The sequence below is a fragment of the Bacillus rossius genome, assembly GCF_032445375.1.
Source record: "Bacillus rossius redtenbacheri isolate Brsri chromosome 4 unlocalized genomic scaffold, Brsri_v3 Brsri_v3_scf4_2, whole genome shotgun sequence".
Classification (NCBI taxonomy): domain Eukaryota; kingdom Metazoa; phylum Arthropoda; class Insecta; order Phasmatodea; family Bacillidae; genus Bacillus; species Bacillus rossius.
This window is the reverse complement of record NW_026962011.1, coordinates 52,379,836-52,402,458: the sequence shown is the minus strand read 5'-3', so window position 1 is coordinate 52,402,458 and position 22,623 is coordinate 52,379,836. Positions and strand designations below refer to the sequence as shown.

At 39.9% G+C, this 22,623-nt stretch overlaps 1 protein-coding gene across 8 annotated transcripts in view; it reads left to right on the top strand.

Moving 5' to 3' along the window:
* Positions 1 to 3,062: 3,062 nt before the first annotated feature.
* The window catches only part of LOC134542173 (aldehyde dehydrogenase, dimeric NADP-preferring), a 39,394-nt gene continuing 19,833 nt past the window's right edge, over positions 3,063 to 22,623 (top strand). For 4 of the 8 annotated variants that reach the window (XM_063386199.1, XM_063386198.1, XM_063386197.1 and 1 more), the window contains exons 1-3: positions 3,063 to 3,626; positions 20,114 to 20,151; positions 21,633 to 21,776. In XM_063386199.1, coding sequence (XP_063242269.1) covers positions 3,461 to 3,626; positions 20,114 to 20,151; positions 21,633 to 21,776 — 348 coding nt within the window. In that variant the 5' untranslated portion in view covers positions 3,063 to 3,460. Of the gene's footprint in view, positions 3,627 to 11,986; positions 15,348 to 17,672; positions 17,992 to 20,113; positions 20,152 to 21,632; positions 21,777 to 22,623 lie in introns of those variants that run through there. The other 4 variants (XM_063386200.1, XM_063386201.1, XM_063386203.1 and 1 more) reach the window with 4 other exon arrangements.

The window sequence follows — 22,623 nt, the reverse complement described above, 5'->3', positions numbered from 1 at the left end:
GCAGGCTGTTCACTCGAGCCTGTGTTCGCTTCGACCTGTTCCCCCGCTGTGAGGTGTGTTCGCCTTGTGGGCACAACATGCTATGAATTACAATACTTTTTTTTATGGCATGCTATAAAAATGCAGTTATAGTAAAATTCTAATCAGCTGTTAAAAATTTTATACAGTTTAGTACTGACTCAGAAGGAAAAAAAGAACTATGTAACCTATATCATACTAGGATTTCAAGAATGAGCAGCAGAAATATGTTTTGTGTGTGATCGAATGCCGAAGACATGAGAGGCAGATGAAAAATGTTCCTCTTACAACGACTGAGTACTTTTCTACGTACTTTGTTACAAAAAATTAAATCCAGTTCGTCCATGACGAGTATATCAAGCGCACAGAAAGTTTTCAAGAGTGGATGATATAAAAAAAAATGGTGATATAAAATTAGAAAATAAAATATTACTATAACATTGTTATGGGTAGGGTAATTTTTCTCATGGAAAATTTCCTTCGTGGATCCAGGACAAAGAGGTGTGTTGACCAATCACCTCTACACCGCGAAAGGTAATGCCCACCCACTGCAGAATTATTACCCTACCGCGACAGCCGCAGATGTGACGTGGCTGCCACACCTCGGCGGTATCTGGGGCCCACTGCAATCAAGCATAAATATAAAAAAAATTGGTTGTCTGTAAAGTCGGTTTACGGACGATAGTTTAACGTGACGTCATAACAAAACATTGATGAAATGATTGCATACTTTTATGAATAAAATTGAATCATTTTTATTGAGTTATCACTATTTTGTATGGATACAAAGAAGGAGTGAAATGAAATCTACAATTTAATTGATAAATTTACTCTTATTTGCACTCATTAATTCAAATATGTTTATTACTTTAACGAAGAGATTATTTTAACTATAACTTTTATACATGTTTGCTATTTAACTCCTTCCAATCTGTGTTATTCTGTTAAGGATATGACGATGATAGGAAAAGTAGGAAACGAATGGGAGTGTTTCAAGTTTAATGTGCCTCGAAAAAGTCAAATCGATGGTTGTTCCAATCGAATGGAAGAGAGATAGATGCGGCGCAAGCGTACAATGAGCGTAACGGGACACTGCATAACGGGACAATGTGCGTAACGGTACAATGAGTCATCCTTTTCCTGCGTGCAGCCGGCGTTCATCGATTTATTAGACGTTGTCACGTCAAAAATGATCATCATCATCATCATCATCATCATATATAATAAAAAAACAAGGAAGGAACCCGCCTATCCCCCCCACACAAACTTTGTTTACAACACATAATAAAAAGAGATTCCTAAACGCATTCTGGAATTTTCTTTCCATTGTCGTGATAGTTATACATTCAGATTACGTTTGAAAAACTTTGTTTTGAAGTTGGTTTGGTTTGGTTTTAAAAATTATTTTATTCAATGAAGCCATACAGCTTTGTTCTTACAATGAGTAGAGACCGGAAAAATTCGCGGATTCATTCGGCGATAGGCTAGAATTCAAATACATATACCTTTTAGTTGATTTTGCTATTGGCTTACTGTTCATCTGGACGAATCTCAACCAATTATAAACCTCCAGCCAAAGAAGGATCGAATCACAGACAAACCAGCTGAGACGACTTACAAGTCAGCAGCCAATGAACTTGCGTTATTTGCCCGAGTGTACAGGGGAATGTGCAGTCTATCCTGAAGGCCGTCGAAACCGCGAATTTTTCCGGTCCCTGACAATGAGTAATAGTTACATGGACAACCGTGCCAGACATTTTAGTCTCTTCCCGTGTTTGGATGCTGTATTGCGTATTTTTTCCAGGAAAAATAGTACAAAAAACCCTATTTTATGAAGTCAACACTCACTCAGTAGATGGTGGATGTAGTATGTCCGCTGGGCATGTCACATCGCGTGACAGGAACTTTAGACGCCGCGCACTGACAATTCACACGATAGTGTTCCCCAGAGGGACGCACTCACACTGTCGACGTAGAGTGACGTCGCACTTCGTTGCACTTGCACTTGCACTTGTGTAGAATGGTAGAGTGATGTGATGTTGAGGGTGAGAGGGTTAAGGGTCCGATAGCCAAGGGGGTAGGGAATAGTCGGATCATACAGTGCAATGGATGAAATGATCTATAACGTCGGGATTCGCGAAGGGAGGGAAAAAAAACCTTTTTTTTTTTGCTTGGCGTCTGGGTTGTAGCCGTGAAGTGTAGAAGGCGAATATTTCACCAACGTTTCGGTCGATCTTGCAGTCGTCATCATCAGGTTCTTGGACATTATTCTCGCCTGAGAGCGGCATGTTTCCCGAGCTGGCTCAGAGTTAATTGCTTAACGAAGCAACCCCAAGCAGTCGTCACGACTGCCTGACAGGGATCTCGTCATCGCCCGTGCGGGCCTAGGGGGCCGAGTACCGAGACTTGGCATCGAACCCCGAGACCCGTGAAGGAGTCCCAGGTCGCCCGATGCGACCCCTAACCTCCTGTTTGGTCGCTGTAAGTTTTGTTTCGGCGGTTTTGTATACAGTGTTTCTGCGAAGCAGTGGTGATCGCACTGTTTCCCGAGCTGCAGCTGCAGCTGTGGGACCTCTCCAACCTGTCAAACCGGTAGAAAGGAAGGCTCCGATTGGCCCACAGCTGCAGCCAATCAGGAAACACTCTCCTCTCAACCGAGAGTATCAATTGGCAGAATGAGTCGATCTTCCGACACGGCTAGAACCCAAAAAGAAAATAAACTTTTAGCAGACAATGACCGTGAAAGCGCGTGTTCCTTGTTAACACGTTGGTTTGTTTTATTTCTAGAATATGTTACTCCGCGCAGTATGTGAGTGAGCGACGCACAAGCTAAAACCAGCCATGCCCCGGGCGGGGCAGGAGTCAAGCACGCTTATCCCCGGATCTCCGGCGCCGCGACGCCGACATGTTCGCGCACAATACGCGTTTCGAAAACGGCCAGTTCCACACAAATGTCAGGAAAGGGGAGAGAAAAAAAAAAAGGCCGTATCTCGGGTGACGAACTAGCGTGATCTGCGATAGCCGAGCTTATGATTATTCAATGGCGGCTTCAGGATGACTTTTCGGGAGGGGCTATCGCACAAAGAAAGGTCGTAGTTGCAAAAAATGAAAGTGGTCAGATATCGGCCTTGGAATATTATTTACAAATTACAGGTTTCAAATACAGAACCTTAGTAGCTCCATGCAACTTTTGATGAGATAAAAGTTTAACATGCGAAATTAAATATTGAAGTAAACATGAATATACACTAATCAATATAATTGGTCTCGGGAGAGGCTATCGCCCCCACCGCCCCCCTTCTGGAGCCGCGCTTGTGATTATTATTATTATTATTATTATTTGACGTTATAAAAAATAAGTAAAACGAGCCTGTTCGCAGTTGGAGCGGTGCGTAGCAAGGTTAGTGAGGTCTGGGGGGGGGGGAGGGGGACGTGTTTGCGCATGCGCTGTAGCGTGCGCGCTCGAAGGCTAACTGCCTGGCGCGCCGCGGCCCTGATGGCGTCAGAGGCAGAGCGCAGAGCGCAGAGCTCTGACAGAGGCCGGCGAGCCAGGACACCACTGCACACAGCCAGACACGGGCCGCGACTGTCTGCAGCCAGCATGTCGGGTGAGAACCGCTCTACTGCAGCCCTGCAGTCCCCGGCAAGCGCGGCTCCAGAAGGGGGGGCCTCTCCCGAGACCAATTATATTGATTAGTGTATATTCATGTCTACTTCAATATTTAATTTCGCATGTTAAACTTTTATCTCATCAAAAGTTGCATGGAGCTACTAAGGTTCTGTATTTGAAACCTGTAATTTGTAAATAATATTCCAAGGCCAATATCTGAACACAATTTTTATTTTTTGCAACTATGACCTTTCTTTGTGCGATAGCCCCTCCCGAAAAGTCATCCTGAAGCCGCCATTGGTCCCCGGTTGCGTTGGGCGAGCTTGCTATGTAGCTACTAGCCGTGAACAGGGAGGGTAGGGGGGGGGAACAAACAAACTAGCTCAGTTGATTAGACAGTGACAGTAAAACTAGTTCACACGCTCACAATAAATTTTCTCTAAACGTAATTTTTTTGAGTAACATTACTAGTACTTAGAATTAAAATTCTGCTTATTTTTTAATGTATTCTGACCAAGGAGATTTGGACCACTGTCCACATATCCATGATGTCTGATGGTCACATGGACCAATAAGCGATCGGTGTCCGTTGGACATAATTTTATACGTTGCTATTGTAGACTGGGCTTAACGCTTTCAAGATTGTGTAGCCATCGTAATTTGCGCACACAAAATTTATTTTGAAACTCCTTTCAAACATTTTACTGTCTGAGTAAATGCAGTTTGTACGAGAGACGCGAGAACAATGCTTGCAGAGATGCGTGAAGAGTTTATCGTAAACAGACGCCACTCGGAGATGTTACTAATGTGTAACTTGTGCGGGTGATAAACCTGCGCATTGAGACGATGCGAAGTGTTGATGTCGCCTGGTGGCACGCAACTGGTCATACACGCACGACCATTTTATTTGCACACTCCAGGCGTTTTGCAACCTCAAACTCCAACTTAGTATTGTGACTTTTACAGATACTCTGTTTCTGAGATTAAGCCCATTAACTTCAGTTGTCCCACAGAGTACATACACATATATCCCGTGTGCTAAAAATGACTGTAAATAAAACAAGAAACAGCTTGAATTTTTTTTTTAATTATTGAATGTGTGCTATCGATTTGCTACTAACTAAATCATGAGTAGCCGGTATCCACTAAAAGTAAATGTGAGCCGCACAGCAGAATACTGCGAGGAAATTTTGAGAAAATGCGTATATAGTTGTGTGGGCACCCCGCAATAAACCATTAAAACGATAAAAACAAATTTTTTCATACTTATTTTTATCGATAAAACTGAATAACGTACACAATTAAAAGAAAACTCTTTGTCGTTTTCAGCGTACCTAATGAAAAATTGCAGCTTTAAAGCGTCGTTTCCCTGTCGCTTGTCCGAGAGCGAGGAGTGGGAAGTTCAATATCCCCCTCCCACATTTGTCATCGAGTGCCCCATTCCTGAGCGTTGCACTTTTAGTTACGCTTTTTATGAGTTATCGCCTCAGCTTATCTCGCCGGCTGTAAAGCAATTTAACTTAAGAATAGAATGTGCAGGATTTTACGTCGCGCGGCTATTCACAGACGCTCGGGAAGTCGGCATTTACAAATTTATACGCTCTTTAAAAGATTCATGCAATCAAGAATTGTGATTTAATACAATTCTTTGGACATACACCATTGCAGTTTTCCACTGTTTGCCATGGAATAAATTCAAAAATGCAAAATTATAAATATAAATACAAACATAACAAACGTAAACCGACAGTGAACAAACTAATTCAGCTGATGTCAAAATTTAAATATAAGACATCACAGAAAATTCCGTAGAAGGAATTTAGTTATGAAAAAATAAACAACACAGACAAACACAGTGAGCTAGCAATGACAAGACAGCATCAACCAGAACAGCAAGTGCAGACAGACAACAACAACAACCCTGGACAATACAGCGAGCAGATGAACCCGGTATTATGGACAACAATGTCAACACCACAGACGAACACGGTCAGACAGCACAAGAATTCCGTGGAAGGTATTTAGTCATGAAAAAATGACTGCTGATCTCTGTAGGTTTTAAGCTTTCATTTTTTATTTCCTACTCTGCATTCTTGAATATTTTTATTCTATGGCAAACAGTGAAAAACTGCAATGAAAAGTTTGTACAAAGAATTGTATTAAATCACAATTCTTGGTTGCATGAATCTTTTAAAGAGCGTATAAATTTGTAAATGCCGACTTCTCGAGCGTCTGTGAATAGCCGCGCGACGTGAAATCCTGCACATTCTATTCTTAAGTTAATCTGCTTTACAGCCGGTGAGATGAGCTGAGGCGATAACTCATAAAAAGCGTAACTAAAATTGCAACGCTAATGAATGGGGCACTCGATGACAAATATGGGAGGGGGATATTGAGCGCCCCACTCCTCCCTCTCGGACATTGTATTTTTCGAAATAATTTATAGTGTGTTTTATGCATCCTGGGTGCCAACAAGTAACGGGATCCTGCAGAGGGACTTGGGTCGAAGCCAAGACTCTCACTCGTCTGTGACGCTTCGACCACGGCCTCCGAGGACCTTGAAGGACACTGCACTCCGAGTAGAGGCGCAATGCTGCTTCCTTTCTCCTCTGGCGCATGGCCTCTGGCCCGCAACTGTTCCTGTGGCGTTCATATCAAAGTTTTATAACTCATATATGTAGATATATATATTATTTAAATCGAATATATTTTGGTTATAGTACAGGTTCGCATCGCAAACACACTCACTGCTTACTTTGCGTTAAAACACAATCGGGTACGCTACACGGGACAATTTCTACCCGTTTGCACCAAAGCCTTCTAACTAAATATCTCCAAAATAAAATTAATTAGCAGATTGTGCAGTTTTAAATCACAAGCACATTCAACTGCTTGTTTAATTTTACTATTTTACGTTAAAATACAACTGGACATGTTACACACAACAGTTGTCCCTCAAAGTTTTATACAAATTTCCAAAATCAAATGTATTTGGGTAGTTATACAGCTTTGCATCACAAACGCGTGCAATTTCTTTCTTTATGTTATTTTTTGACGTGACAACGTCTAATAAATAGATGAACGCCGGCTGCACGCACGAAAAAGTGTCCCGTTACGCACATTGTCCCGTTAAGCTGTGTCCCTTTACGCTTGCGCCGCATCTATCTCTCTTCCACTCGATTGGAACAACCATCGAATTGACTTTTTCGAGGCACATTAAACTTGAAACACTCCCATTCGTTTCCTACTTTTCCTATCATCGTCCTATCCTTAACAGAATAACACAGATTGGAAGAAGTTAAATAGCAAACATGTATAAAAGTTATAGTTAAAATAATCTCTTCGTTAAAGTAATAAACATATTTGAATTAATGTGTGCAAATCAAAGTAAAATTATCAATTAATTGGAGATTTCATTTCACTCCTTCTTTGTATCCATACAAAATAGTGATAATTCAATAAAAATGATTCAATTTTATTCATAAAAGTATGCAATAATTTCATCAATGTTTTGTTATGACGTCACGTTAAACTATCGTCCGTAAACCGACTTTACAGACAACCACCCAACTGTATACACAATACGGAACAATTAGGTACCCTTGTATCTCTAAAGTACAGACCAGTGGTCTACATATCATTCTGCCACTGTTGTTCTCTCAACTGTGCTCGTGAACGAATACGTGTGGTTGTCAGTATTCGTGAACAGCTTTGCAAGTGGCAGTTAGGAAATGTTGCCGCTGGTACTTCTTTTGAGAAATGGTCAAATTTGAGACAAGTTATTTGACCCAGACTATGCTGTGGCTTGCATCGACACTAATAAACCTCCGTTTAGTCAGGAATGTTATCCTAAATTTGTGAAAAAGGGGGGGGGGGGGTGTTCAGCGTAGATGAAAGCAAAATTCATTTTATTGAGCTGGATCACAGCTCGACAAATGAAATGAATAGAAGACTTTTTTTTAATGAAAGACATATTTTAGGTGTACGGTCTGTAAAATACGGAGAAAAATATTACAATACTTATCGTATTTTAATAGATATTTTAGTTTTTACACTATATATCGCGTGAATTATGGATTGGACTGCAGAGATACCGGCACACAATGAATGAAGTCTTTCTGCAGTATTGATGTAAATTATGTCTTAATTTTTACGATGGATTTTTACGATAGGACGTAGAGTTAATTTTTTTATGCGCAAACGTCTTAGCTCTTGGTATACGGCATTTAGTGGGAATAATTCTGTGAATGAACGGAAGTCGCATGGAACGGAAATGTGTAACCACGCTGCTGCCATCTGTAGCGGATGGCGCGAACAAAAGTTCACAAATACAAAATTTAACTTTAAAGTAATTACTGTTCAGTGAATTTTAACAAGATGGACAATGTTTTTAAAAAAAAAAAATCCTTGTTGAAAATCAGGTCCAAAACCCGGGGTTTAGTATTTTTTCAAGTATTTATCGCTTTTATCGGAGCCTTTTCGTTATATAGCTTAACCTTTCGCTCTGCAAATGGAATGATTCGATAGTCGATTCAGCTGCTCCGACAGCGAATTCTAGCGGCGGGCGCGGAAAATAAGTGTGATTCGCGTTTAGAAATGTAGTTGAAAACACAATTTGCGTAAATATTTATCACGCTCGATATTATTTTACAGAATTATACGTTGAATTTCGTGCCTGAATTTCGTATTATAAGTTTATTTGCAACATGAGAACACATGAATTTTCTCTTTTACCGAGGTCAGATATTTATACATCACTTTCGAGCACTGAAAGACTCGCTCATAAATTGTTTTACATAACCATTGACCTCATTGTCCGCTCATTTTGTCTGGCGTCCGGCGTGTGTGGCTGGTGGGCCGAAGGGTCCGGGTTCGAACCTTCTCCCTGGGTCATGGGCATCGCAGCCGGGGGGGGGGGGACGGGGGGACACCCCCCCCCAATAATAGAAGTTTTCAATTTCGTCCCCTCCAATAATATATTTAGTTTCGTATATATATTAAAAATATGATTTCTGTGATACAACCCATATGGTGCGCATGGTGCATTTAGTCCAATCGTGGTAATGTGAGCACTTTTTAATTCGATCTTCGTGTAAAATTAAAATCAGATCCGATACCGTGGAGAGATACTATAATAATAGTGAATATAATCACTTTATTACTTATGTTTGTGTACATGTGCGAAATATTCTTAATACTGCTGCGGCATTTAAGTGTAACATTCAGGTTTCTCCTGACGTTTAAATTAATGATTTTGTGTGGATATAGCACCAGCAGATATGTTAACTGTTTTTTTACAAATTTGTTCTCTGAAAATATTTTTTATAAAAAAGAAATTATATATTGCGACCAACTATAATTAGAATATTTAGGAAAGAAGAATGCCTAAAAACCACTTTTCTGCACCTTCAAACCCCAAATTTTCCCGGGGGAGGACCCCCGGACCCCCCGCTTTTTTTTTTTTTTTCCCCAGGGGATGGATATTCCTCAACAACTAAATCAATTGAAGTCCCCCCCCCCCCCTTGCGACGCCCATGCCTGGGCTCAGGTCTGGGTGTGTGGGAGGGCCCTTGCGTGTTCGCCCCGCGGGAGACATGTGCAAATGACCGCGCAATCGCCCTGCCTTGACGTCACGGCTGTCGTCACCTTTGCATGGCCTGAACTCACGACACCCGGCATGGGGAAAACCACTCATCCTCATCGACCTCATTAGAATGGCAATAAGCATTGTTTTCTTGTGTTGTTTGTTTGAGGACTGCAAGTGTTCTTGTTGGCCTTTAGAACGAGGAATCCGTACTTACAGTCATGGCCCCCCCATTCGACTACTGGCCCTAAACCCTGGATAGGAGACGGTCCCCCCACCCCCCAGTCACGTGATACATTATAATTGCATGGTTATTTCTCACCTACACTCGTTTTAGAATGTTATTTAACCTGAAAATACAGGGTGTAATTATGGCTACTAATTTATAAGTCCAAACTAAGCTTTGTTTATAAAATTATTTAACTTTAAAATAACCACAGCGAGTGTGTATATTTATTTCACACCCTGAGATAAGAATACACGGGGCTGGGCCCTGGACTCAGGGGTGCACCCTTGTGGGGGCCGTGCTTACAGTTGACAACATGCATGTTCACGTAAAAAAAAAAAATCGCGGGATAGTTTTTTTCTTCCGTACGATATGTGAACTGTAGTAGAATTTATGTGCTGTCGCAGAAAATTTTAATTTAAATGAAAATCGGGGAGAAAATAAAATTGTGTAGCGTGACTTTCAATAGCTACTCGACAGTGTTGTGCAAACATCTAATCTCGCGAACGAGGAAATTCATGTGTTATCATGTTGTTCTGTCCGTCGTGTGTTATGTAAGTCGGCGGTGGAAATACAGCGCAGGGTCGTTTTCACAAGTGAGCGACGGACTCTTGTGATTCACACGATTACTATTGTTGGGAAATGCAGCCGGTTCACTGGATGCGAGGTCGTCAACACTGGTGGAAGAGCCCACGATGTACATTCTGTATTGCACAGGCCCGAACAAGCCCGAATATCTACCTTCGGCCAACTTCGTCAGTTTTTTTGGTTTATTACTTTACTTGGTTATGTTAGGTTAGTATAGCTACATTGAAAATACTGTCAAATCGTTTTAATGCCGACGTTGGCCGAATGTAGATATTCGGGCTTGTTCGGGTCTGTGCAATACAGAATGTACATCGTGGGCTTCCCACACGGGTGAGAGTGACAGTGCTCAAAGCTCTTGTGGTGGGGGGGGGGGGGGATAGTCCGCTCACCGGCCCGAGCTCCAACACCAACGAGAGTCAGACAAACTTGGGAAACGTTCGTCGAATGATTTATGCACTGGAGAAGATGGATTTAAATAATAATTTCCCTTGCGCCATTGCTGGTTAGCACTGTATGTCGTAGAGAAAACCCTAAGAACGCATGACGACAGATGAACACGTGCACAGAAAACAAGCCCAAATCAACCACTGTCAAATGTTAACTGTATGGACAGCTCAGAGAGCTCCTTCCGTTGAACAATGTCACAGCACAGAAGGACATAGTAGGCTGGTGACGGGACAGTTGTAACAAAAACAAATAGTAAGTACAGACAAACAACAATGTGGACAATACAGCGACAGAAGATGAACTCAACGATGGTGCTAAGCCGATAATCTGGACAGTAAACATGTAATCTGACAACACGACCACAGCACAGACGAACACATTATGTTCCTAAGACAAAACAGTTGTCCGTTATTCGAGTTTTCTCTATGGCATACAGTGCAAACTAGCAATGGCGTACATGGCTAGAACAAAGATAACATGGATTAGTTTATTTATATGTATGTAGAATGTTCGTCTTGACAATAACTCCACAATCAGAAAAAAAAATTGGTTTTCTGTAAAGTCGGTTTACGGACGATAGTTTAAAGTGACGTCATAACAAAACATTGATGAAATTATTGCATACTTTTATGAATAAAATTGAATCATTTTTATTGAATTGCCACTATTTTGTGTGGATAGAAAGAAGGAGTGAAATTAAATCTACAATTTAATTGATAAATTTACTTTTATTTGCACTCATTAATTCAAATATGTTTATTACTTTAACGAAGAGATTATTTTAACTATAACTTTTATACATGTTTGCTATTTAACTTCTTCCAATCTGTGTTATTCTGTTAAGGATAGGACGATGATAGGAAAAGTAGGAAACGAATGGGAGTGTTTCAAGTTTAATGTGCCTCGAAATAGTCAAATCGATGGTTGTTCCAATCGAGTGGAAGAGAGATAGATGCGGCGCAAGCGTACAATGAGCGTAACGGGACAAAGCGCAACGGGACAATGTGCGTAACGGGGCACAGCGTAACGGGATAATGTGCGTAATGGGACACTTTTTCGTGCGTGCAGCCGGCGTTCATCGATTTATTAGACGTCACGTCAATAATAATAATAATAATAATAATAATAATAATAATAATAAGCACAGGCGAAGACACACCCGGGCACACATACAGTGTCTTAGCTTCGGAAGAAACCACGAGATTTGAGAACTGCTCGAGATATCCGAGTGGAGTCTGTTTACAAACAATCAGTGGGTAGTTCTGTTTCCGTATCGATTTTTAAACTGTGTTTTTATGAGAGTGAAAGAGGCTAAAACGCGTTTTATTTTTCAGAACAATTTTTCAGGCGTGAAACGCATGGTAATTAATGATTCTTGAAAGCACTCAAGAGACTTGCATTACACTTTCATCTTCATTTCTCCGCCACGTACTGTCACGGTCACCGCCCACGACTAGAAGACTGCGCGCCAGCTTTGAATATATATATATATATATACTGTATAGAAGTCGCCAGCCCAGGTTAACATTTCTAATACGGTTTGAGGTAGTTGGTTAATTCACCGCCGCAATCGCCACCATCTCTAGAGCATCGACTTGTGGTAGTCCCTAGCGGACAAGTGTCGAACTCTTCAAACACCCCTTCCCCTCCCGTAGAACGAATTTGAGCTGCAGTGAATGATTGATGGGGGGTGCGGGGAATGACAGCGGGCGACAGTGCTGCCCTCTAAAGTGTAAATAACAACTAAGATGATACAGGGCGTTACGGCAGCGCACTGCAGCGGTGAAGTTCCCAAGCTGCTCATCATACGCTTCTGAAAAACGCAGAGTAAATCCTATCCACTCGCGACTTCTATACAGTATATATATTCAAAGGCGCCAGTCGCTGAGAGGACACACCGCGCCAGAAGCACCAATCACAGCTCCGCCTCACCAACACACACACACACCGCTTGTGTTGAATGCGCGCTCCACGTGTGCTTCGGAACTGAGAAAGGTATGGCGAGAGAATTTAGTGTCCTGGTGAGTTTACTGCAAGGACGACTAGTTTTTCAGGGCCGCGGCGAGAAATGGCGCTTGATTGGGGCGTTGAGGGAAGGAGGGGAGGTTGCAACTGGGTCATGACGCCCCAGGGCGCTCAGCATTTAAGGCCAACTGCTCAGCTAAAGATAAATATTAAATCACTACCAACCCCCCCCCCCCCCAACCGAGGGCTGGACAACACACGAGTTTACCGTATAAATAAATTAATTTTACTCGAAATTAAATTAAACAAAACTCGGGCCATTTGTAGTCACCAAGCTTCGCAGCGAATTTTCAAAGTCAGTTATTTCCCAATCCCCGTTACAGGCGCAGAACAGGAGGTTAGCTGCCTGGGACACCTCGCGGGTCCCTGGGTCCGCTACTGGCGATGTGTCAGCAGTGGCTGCCGGAGGGTGTGTTACTTGTGACTTGTATCAGAGGTGTTCGCGTTGCAGCAACGAGTTGCTTATTATCTTTAATGTTGAGTATACGTCACAATATACATTTTCATTCCGGGAAGTCAGTGCTCACAGTACATATCTTGGTGGTCCAAGTTGTACAATTTTCTAAATATTTACCGTATTAGTTTTTGTTGCAGTTTCCGCCGAAGGAAATACTTGCATAAAAAGCGCCTTTGTACCTAGCAGAAAACGGAGGAATGGGAAACGTTCATGACTAAACTCGAAAATATAAATTAATCCAGTGAGACTTGTGTCGTTTCGATTAGGAATGATTCGGTGATTCAAGCTGGATTGTATTCTTATCCCTTAGATTTAAGGTGCCACGGAATAGTTTCATATACAACATCACTGACGAGGCAGAACAGTTCGTTGGAGGGCGAAGGGAGAGGGGAGGAAAGCCGGGCCAATCCCCATTACCCTGGAGCCTCACAACCCAATATACTTAGTTTTAAGTTAAATCAGAAGAAAAAAATTCTCCGTAGTGCAATTTGCATGCACGCCCGCTTTCGAAGCAAAGGGTTATGGGTTTGAGTCCCGGGTAAGGCATGGGTGTAGATCAGTAGGTATAATCTAATTTAATCACCATAAAAGTCAGTCATCGAAACTGTCGATAACAATATTTAGTTTAGAGGATGGTTGGCTCGTTGGTAATGAACAAGCATTAAAAGAATGCTGACATTGTCACATTACTCGCCTCCCACCTGTGCTACCCGGGTTCGAGTTCCGACGGGGTCAAAGGTCAAACTCGTACTTACTGATCTAGGAACATTATGATTTTAATCAAGACTTACGCGGACATTGAATTTTGATTCTATTATTGAAACGTTCGCTGATATGAAAGCGTGAAAAAGTAATTTTATGATTATTGACTTTAAATTTGTTCGATGTTAAATATGTTACATTTTAAGTTATTCAGTATTAAGTGAATTGTTTGATGTGTAAAAAAAGTCATTTTTCGAAAAGGTAAAAAGGTAACGAAAATTGTTTTATTGAGAGAAACATTTGAAAACGTTTCTTAAAATGCTGTAAAAAATCACTTAGTTTTGTCCTGTTTATACAGCTTTATAATCTCTTAAAGGTTTGAAATATTTTGATTTTTTTTAAATAGCGAAGGTTTGAAGAGTTGTGTATTATGCAAAATTACTTGCTCCCGGGCCCTTAATTTCTCTCGATGGCCCTGCCAACTAAGCATGTTTTACGTTTGCTATAGAACCAAGCATCCCTGAAATATGTTTTAAGCTAACTACAAGACCAAGAGGTTCTGAAACGTTAAATCTTCAGTCCTGACCACAGGCTTGACTAATTGTCACTGCCAACAATGCGACAGGTTTGACTCCACCAGGATTGGTGGCAACAGAAATAATTTTTCTAGGAAAGCTTATTTAATAGTGTTTGGTTACAGTGGCGGATCCAGAGGATTTCAGAGTAGCCAGAGAAAAAAATGTCTTAAAATTACTAAATTTGTATTTAATCTACTCACACTACACATAACATCCAACCACCAGATTTTATGATTCTACAAGAAATTCATTAATTATATTAAAATATTTTATTGGTTTCAGAAACAATCATTTTTGTCGGCAATATTAATGTAGCAGACAACTGGTTTTTCGGGGGGGGGGGGGAGGGGGGGGGGCCTCTTGTACCTGGTGCCTCCCCTTGGATCCGCCACTGTATTGGTTATGAATAGGGACCGGAAAAATTCGCGGTTTCGACGGCCTTCAGGATAGACTGCACATTCCCCTGTACACTCGGGCAAATAACGCAAGTTCATTGGCTGCTGACTTGTAAGTCGTCTCAGCTGGTTTGTCTGTGATTCGATCCTTCTTTGGCTGGAGGTTTATAATTGGTTGAGATTCGTCCAGATGAACAGTAAGCCAATAGCAAAATCAACTAAAAGGTATATGTATTTGAATTATAGCCTATCGCCGAATGAATCCGCGAATTTTTCCGGTCTCTAGTTATAAAAGATAAAAATAGCCAATATTTACGCGAGAAATTTTAATAGTAAAATCTTTGCAATTTATTGTCTACGGAAGTGAAATGCAGGAATGTTTCCGGAAGCCGTGCTGAAGTTGCGCACACGTCGTCGCGAACCTAGCCTAGGCCTCGCGCGCGCTGATGTAACGGAGAAATCAGCCTCCGCCGATCACCCGGTTGAAAGCGGCAACTGTTTCCCCGCTCGCCCGCGCGTATACCCTTTCCATTCCGTCGGTCCAGCGCGTCGTTTTACTTTATTTTTTTTTTGTTCGCGGCCGCTTCCTGCTCGCGTGTTCCGCACACCGCGCCGGGAGTCGGCGCAGTCGGCGCAGTGCACCTCCCGCGGCCATGAGCGTGGCCATCGACGTCAGCGACGGTCCGTCCGCCGCGGAGCCGCCTGCTGACATCACGGGTGAGCGAGCCCTGCTCTCACAGCCTTGCAGTCCGCGCGCCGAGCTCGGGCCGATGTGACCTCCTACAGGAATTTATATTCCGGTGGAGTGATGAAGCCATGAGGAAGGGGGAGATTTGAAAAAAAAAAAAAAAAAAAAAAGAAGAATTTTTTTTACGTGTACCTATTCCAAAAAAAATTGGTTGTCTGTTAAGTCGGTTTACGGACGATAGTTTAACGTGACAACGTCATAACAAAACATTGATGAAATGATTGCATACTTTTATGAATAAAATTGAATCATTTTTATTGAATTATCACTATTTTTTATGGATACAAAGAAGGAGTAAAATGAAATCTACAATTTAATTGATAAATTTACTCTTATTTGCACTCATTAATTCCAATATGTTTGTTACTTTAACGAAGAGATTATTTTAACTATAACTTTTATACGTGTTTGCTATTTAACTTCTTCCAATCTGTGTTATTCTGTTTAGGATAGGACGATGATAGGAAAAGTGGGAAACTAATGGGAGTGTTTCAAGTTTAATGTGACTCAAAAAAGTCAAATCGATGGTTGTTCCAATCGAGTGGAAGAGAGATAGATGCGGCGCAAGCATACAATGTGCGTAACGGGACACCACGTAACGGGACAATGTGCGTAACGGGGCACTTTTTCGTGCGTGCAGCCGGCGTTCATCGATTTAAGACGTCACGTCAAAAAAATTCAGGGCTCCCTTCCCATTTCCTAATGTAAAACTTTTCAAACATCACAATTAAAAAAACAATAATATAATCTGTTAACGTTACCATGGCCATAACCGTAAACGTAATCTGTGCTTACACAGGTTACCGCATAACTTATAATAAATTCTAATAGAAATAGATTTGCAATTTTTGTTTTACCTATTGGGATAAACCCAAGGATTGAACATAATCCTGAAACTCAACCGGGCCTCCTTTTTGACGTGACAACGTCTAATAAATCGATGAACTCCGGCTGCACGCACGAATAAATGTCCCGTTACGCTGTGTCCCGTTACACTCATTGTACGCTTGCGCCGCATCTATCTCTCTTCCACTCCATTGGAACAACCATCGATTTGACTTTTTTGAGGCACATTAAACTTGAAACACTTCCATTCGGTTCCTACTTTTCCTGTCATCGTCCTATCCTTAACAGAATAACACAGATTGGAAGAAGTTAAATAGCAAACATGTATAAAAGTTATAGTTAAAATAATCTCTTCGTTAACGTAATAAACATATTTGAATGAATGAGTGCAAATACAAGTAAATTTATCAATTAAATTGTAGATTTAATTTCACTCCTTTGTATCCACACAAAATAGTGACAATTCAATAAAAATGATTCAATTTTATTCATAAAAATATGCAATCATTTCATCAATGTTTTGTTATGACGTTGGCACATTAAACTATCGTCCGTAAACCGACTTTACAGACAACATATTTTTTTTTTCGATAGTGCTGACATTTATGGCCATTGCTGTATGTAGATAAATACAAGACCCGGTCGACATTTTGGTGATGAAACAGCGGAAAAAAATATTGCTTCATTAATTTTATTATTAATATAAACACCGTGTTTTGATACTAATATATTTATTTAAACTGTATGTTCTAAATGCATGCTATACAATGTACATAGCATAGTATTTTTACTCTTCGTGGTAACTTACTACGTATTCAAATGATTGTAAATGAACTGTCTGTGCGTCGTATTCCCGTGAGCGCGCTGCGTGTGGACCGGGCGATGCGACCAAGGTGACGTAGTGCGCAGTGCAGGACGAGTTTTGGCGGCCGGACGGTTTCACCTCCCTTTCCTTACACCATGGGTGGGACCTATACGCTTAATAATGTATAACTGCCAATGCTCTCTTCACCCCCCTGGAAGGGAGGAGGAAGTAGCGTCTGGCGCGGTCAAGCCTGCAGGGGTGCGTACTTATCACCACGGGCCACGGCAGCCAACAGTAAACCAGCGAGAGCACTGGAGGAAACCTGTTGCCTGTGGCTGTGAGTGAAAAATTATCGCAACCGAGGGCCCGAAGGGGAAGGAAGCGGATGAGGGCTAGTGGAAACTGTAACTGTTCCAGATGGGATATCTGGAAGAGCCAGGTTGAGCACGCAATGCGACGCACAATAATGGCGATTCTAGGCCTAACCGGTGTCCCTGTTTCGGCCTAAGGGATATTGCCGTCCACCCCCGCCCCCCCTTTTAGCCATAGAGTAAATAAAGTACCCAATTCCATCTGCTGTTCATTTTATGCGGGCCTGGAGATGAGGGTTAGTGGTTGGTAGAAGTGAATGACCGGGAAAAACACAATTAACACAAAACACATAACCTCTCGAATTGTGCTTCAGGTTTTTGAGTTATATTGAACCGGCTTATGGTCTTTATAATACATTTTAACTTCAAGAGGGGAATATGACGCTGGCTTTTTATAGAAGTCGAACTTGACTTGTGTCAAGGTCACGTTGTTGCGGAGAGTCAGAGTGGGAAAGAGCGAAAAAGATATAGAGAGAGACCGACCTACAGATAAAACAGTGATAGTCATGTTGATTTGTGATGCTCCTAGATAAGCAAAGGATTTGAACGGTGTTTTTCAGCTCAGTACGGTCAACACATTTCATTTGGTAGGTACGTTTTCTACAAAATTGATGTAGGTATTTAATTTTAATTTATAATTTGTTTTGTCAGAAAGTTCTTAAAATCATAATTTCATACATAACCTAAGAACTGGACTGAAAATCTCACCGCTTCATGTTTATCTGATAGGCAGGCATACTTAAACTTTATTATCTCAACTGTTATTTATTCAAAACTTGTTCACTTCAAATCTGGGTTGGATTTTGATCATTACATAAACTGAAAAAAATTATAATAATCTGGTTTTAAAATTTGTCATTTTGATGTCTCCTTTTCATATTAACTTATCACTTAAATTTTTTGATCCAAAAATCATAATTTAATTAAGAGAAATAAGAAAAAAAAATCATAGGCTATGTTATTTGTAAAATTAACCTTGCAATCAAAAGGGCCAAAGAAATGTCTAGCAAGCAAAACAAGCAGATGCATATACAGTAATTTTAGAGTTAAGGAAGGGACTTTTCTGCAAAAAATAATATTCTGGATAATATTGTGAATGCTGCTTATTTTGGTACCTACCGTACAATAGTGGTTAAAATATAACTATTAATTCCTTCAAATACAAATCACACCAATTTAGTTCCTGTGAAGTGGAATTGAATGTATTTTGAATATACTTCTTATCAACATCAGGGCATTAGAGTTGAAAGGTGATGCATTGCTAATGGAGGATTGATAAAATGAATGGTAGGGTGAAACAGGAGTTCCTCAAGAAAACTCACAGGCACACTGCAATGTTCATTATGTCTCTCACATGCGAAAAATCCGAGTTAGACACGGCCAGAAAACAAACCCCGAGTGTGTTTGTGATTTGACCACTCCACCACCGTGAAGCGCACAGATGCAGATGCTACACCCATATACTGGACTGTTTTTTGTTAGATAGTTCATTATTTTAATAAGGGTTAAATTCTGTTAGGTAGACAATATGGGAAGCAGTGAGTGAGCTTATTTGTGATTCAAAACAAAACCATGCTGGGTTTAAAAATCACTATCCTTGATAATTAACAAAGATAAGCAGCAACCAAAAACACTATTCTATATTTTTTTGGTAATTGTTCGGTATCATGTATCCAATTTTATCCCTTGATCATGATGGTATTGATCATGTATGTATTGATTGTGTGGTACACGTTGTATGCTGTTTTAATTTAGTAGGTAAGTTATGTCAGAAGATCCTGGACAAACAAAAACTTGATCCCGATACAAACAAATTATTTCAGGTCTTGTGGAAATTTTTTCATCCGTATTCAACTTATGATTATAAGTTATTGTTATGTGATAAGTTTTAGTTATGTCCAGGATATTTTGACAAGCTAAATTAAAACAGTAAGCAATACTGATATAGAACTTTGCCTTTTTGTTTTTTTGTAAAAACTTTAAAAATTTACAATTAGATTATCTGGTAACATAAGTTTGCAGTAAATTTGTATTTTCTGTGATCCACTCGAGATTTTAAGGTTAATTTGACTAGTCCATGCTAGTTTACTGAAGCCTTGCTTTAATTCTATGTTCTTTGGCGTAGTCTCTCTGTTTGCTTAATTCTGTAGTATTGTAGCCTTCCATAATGTAGGTACTACAGAAATTAAACTCCAGAGAAATAAACAGCTTTGCACTAAAATAATACAGCTTTCCTGAAATTATCACGTTACCAAAATAACTTCTAAATTCACACAACTCATTAGGTTTTCAATGTAGTCAACCAGATTTAACCAACATCAAAATTAATTTAGGAATTACATAGGTACTATAAATCATATGGTCAGAACTATGGGTAATTTTTTTGATGAATCGCAAAACAACTTTAATTCAAATCGTCTAAGAGAAATCAGCCCCCAGGTTTTTTTATATGGGCCTACTTAGTACATTTGAGAAAATTTAATGTCTAGATCTAATAATTAGTGGGTAATATTTCACCAAAAAAATTATCCCTAATTGTATTCATCCACAGACAAGATCATTTTTCGCACCAATGTGTAATGGATGATTAAGAATTTGGATTATTGACATGTTATTACACAATCTTGAAGTGGAATTGAATTTATATTTTTATGTTGAGTGTATGTAAATGTATTTTGTTATGTAATAGAATGGTTTTGTCTGTTTGTTGTAGAAATCCAAATGAATGGGACAATGCAGAACTACACACAGGCAAGTATTGCTAGACCTTATAACTTTTGAAAAGTTGCAATTTCAACATTCTGAAATATTTCTATAATCCAGAATAGCATGATAAGATAAATATGATTCATAAAATTGGTTCTTCTAATTAAAAATTTGAGAAAAGAAATATTGGGAAGGCCTTGAAGATTTTACAAACCACAGTCGGAGACAAGTGTGTAATAGTAACAGCTGTTTGCTTTCAAATTCTTCCCTTTTGTTGATGGGAATATGATAGATTCTGATGAATGTTATATGTGCCTCGGAATGTACGCTATGATATTGCTACAAGTGGGGAAACATTTGGAAAGGAAAGGATAGCCAATTATAAATAGTTTTATTTATTTACTAATATTTACACTTTAAAGTTATAAAAATTTAATTATTCATTGAAAAATGTATCATTCTTTCATTAAGCCCACAATTTACTCTCCCCACTGAAGCTTGTTTCGACAGAGGCTCGTCTCTTACCTCGCACCTCTGTCCAACATAGTGCGTCACAATGCTCACTCATCCATCGTTCACTCAACACAGTCCCGGTGCACGAAGCCTACCGCTTGCCGTCAGCTATCGCTCACCAATGGCTCACCCACCCTCTTCACTTCACTGCCCTCGCAGGTCAGGCTCTCCGTTTGTATACCTGCCAAGTCCTTCCCGGGAGAGGTTTCGTAGCCCTCCGAATCCCCGACTTAACACTCGAAGCTTCCAGAACACTGGCGTCCTAGTTACGTCGCTTCACGCAGACGAGCCCTTGAGAGCTGCAGGGAAAGCGCTGGGGAAGGGTAACGAGGCGCTGCTGCTAATAGGATTAGGCGTGTAGCAGTAATTGAAGGATAGGAGCTGTCTGCATCAGGCAAGAACATGGGCTGGCTGGCTGGCTGGAGTCCTCGTAACACTGTGAATGATATATGATTTGAAATATAAAATTTACTTTTCCCAAAAAAATCAAATATTTGTTAGTATAAAATCTAAAAATTTTAAACATCTGTATGGAGACCAGCAATTTGTGGAATTGCATTGAGAACAATGATTATAATTGAATGTAATGAACAAACAGAAATTTTATAGTAAGAACAGTTATGTTTTACGCTAGACTACGGTACCTATACTTTTTATATTTTATTTTTTAGTTTGTAGTACAAATTGGGAGATATTTTCGTTGCATTAAAAAATGCCACTTGAATTAGATTGAATAACAAGTTGTGTTCTTATTTTGTAAGCTTTTTCTTAAATAGTTTTTTTTTCTGTTTCACTAAATTAAGTTCGATCTCTCAATTAACAAAAGTAGAAATACATATATGTACTTAAATTTACAGAGGAATCTTTGTGTTTGTCTTTAAACCAGCCGAGCATGTGAATGGCAGCATATGTACTTATATGCTCCGCAGTGGATGGTAGATCAAAATATGTAATGTAAGTTATGCTTACATTGAATGGTGAAATGATTATTACAAAAATATTTCTTTGTACAGGTTGTGAACACAGCAAGAGCTGCTTTCAACAGTGGACGCACAAAGTCACTTGACTTCAGGGAAAAACAGTTGGCACAGCTTCTCCGTCTGTATGAAGAAAATGTTCCCAGCATGCTGGATGCACTGGTTAAGGATTTACGAAAGGTGCGTAAAGAGAATAAGAGTTTTATATTGGTTAATAGCTGATATTATTGTTATATTTGTCACACATTAATTATTTCAAAGCAGTTGAAATATATTTTAATAATGTTCAAGAAATTCTAGGTTATTGGCTGATTTTGATGGATTTTTATATATTTTAATGGCTATGTCCAAAGTTTTTGTCAGTTGAGTAGTAAATGTTTATTTACTTTTTAAAATTATTTTAATCAAGTTGTTACTAGTATATTGTTTAATTTATTTTAAAACACTATGTGTGCAACAGACGGCAACCATAGTTATTTTTAGTTCGGGCCACACTGCACCACATACATAGTCATGTGACTCTGCAACAAATCAAAAGTCATGGCTACAAATTCAAAAGTATTTTGAAGAATGGGGAATGCTGTCTTATGTTGAGGATATGGCAAAATATGGAGTTGCGTAGTTCAAGTTTTTAGGTAGTTTCTGGTAGAAGGGTAGCAATTCCACGGTTTTGATTTCGGATAGACTTTTTGTCTCTCGTGTCAGCAGATGTGCATCCATAGGTGATGTCATTTTCCTGTACATAGGGTTCGTTAAGTCAGTGGCAAATTAATGTTAAAAGTTGTAGCAGGAACTGCCCATTAACTTGTTTTTGGACTTTATCAACCTCAAAATTGCACTACACAACTCTTATCGCACCACCTTTATCCGGCGACTGTTCTGTGATAAGTGAGTAACAGGATAGTAAAAATCAGAATGATAATGCTAGTGGTTTTTATTCAGTTACTTTTGCTAAACTATATTTTGATGGGCACACTCCCACTAGCAAACATACACACATACATACATACACACACACACACACACA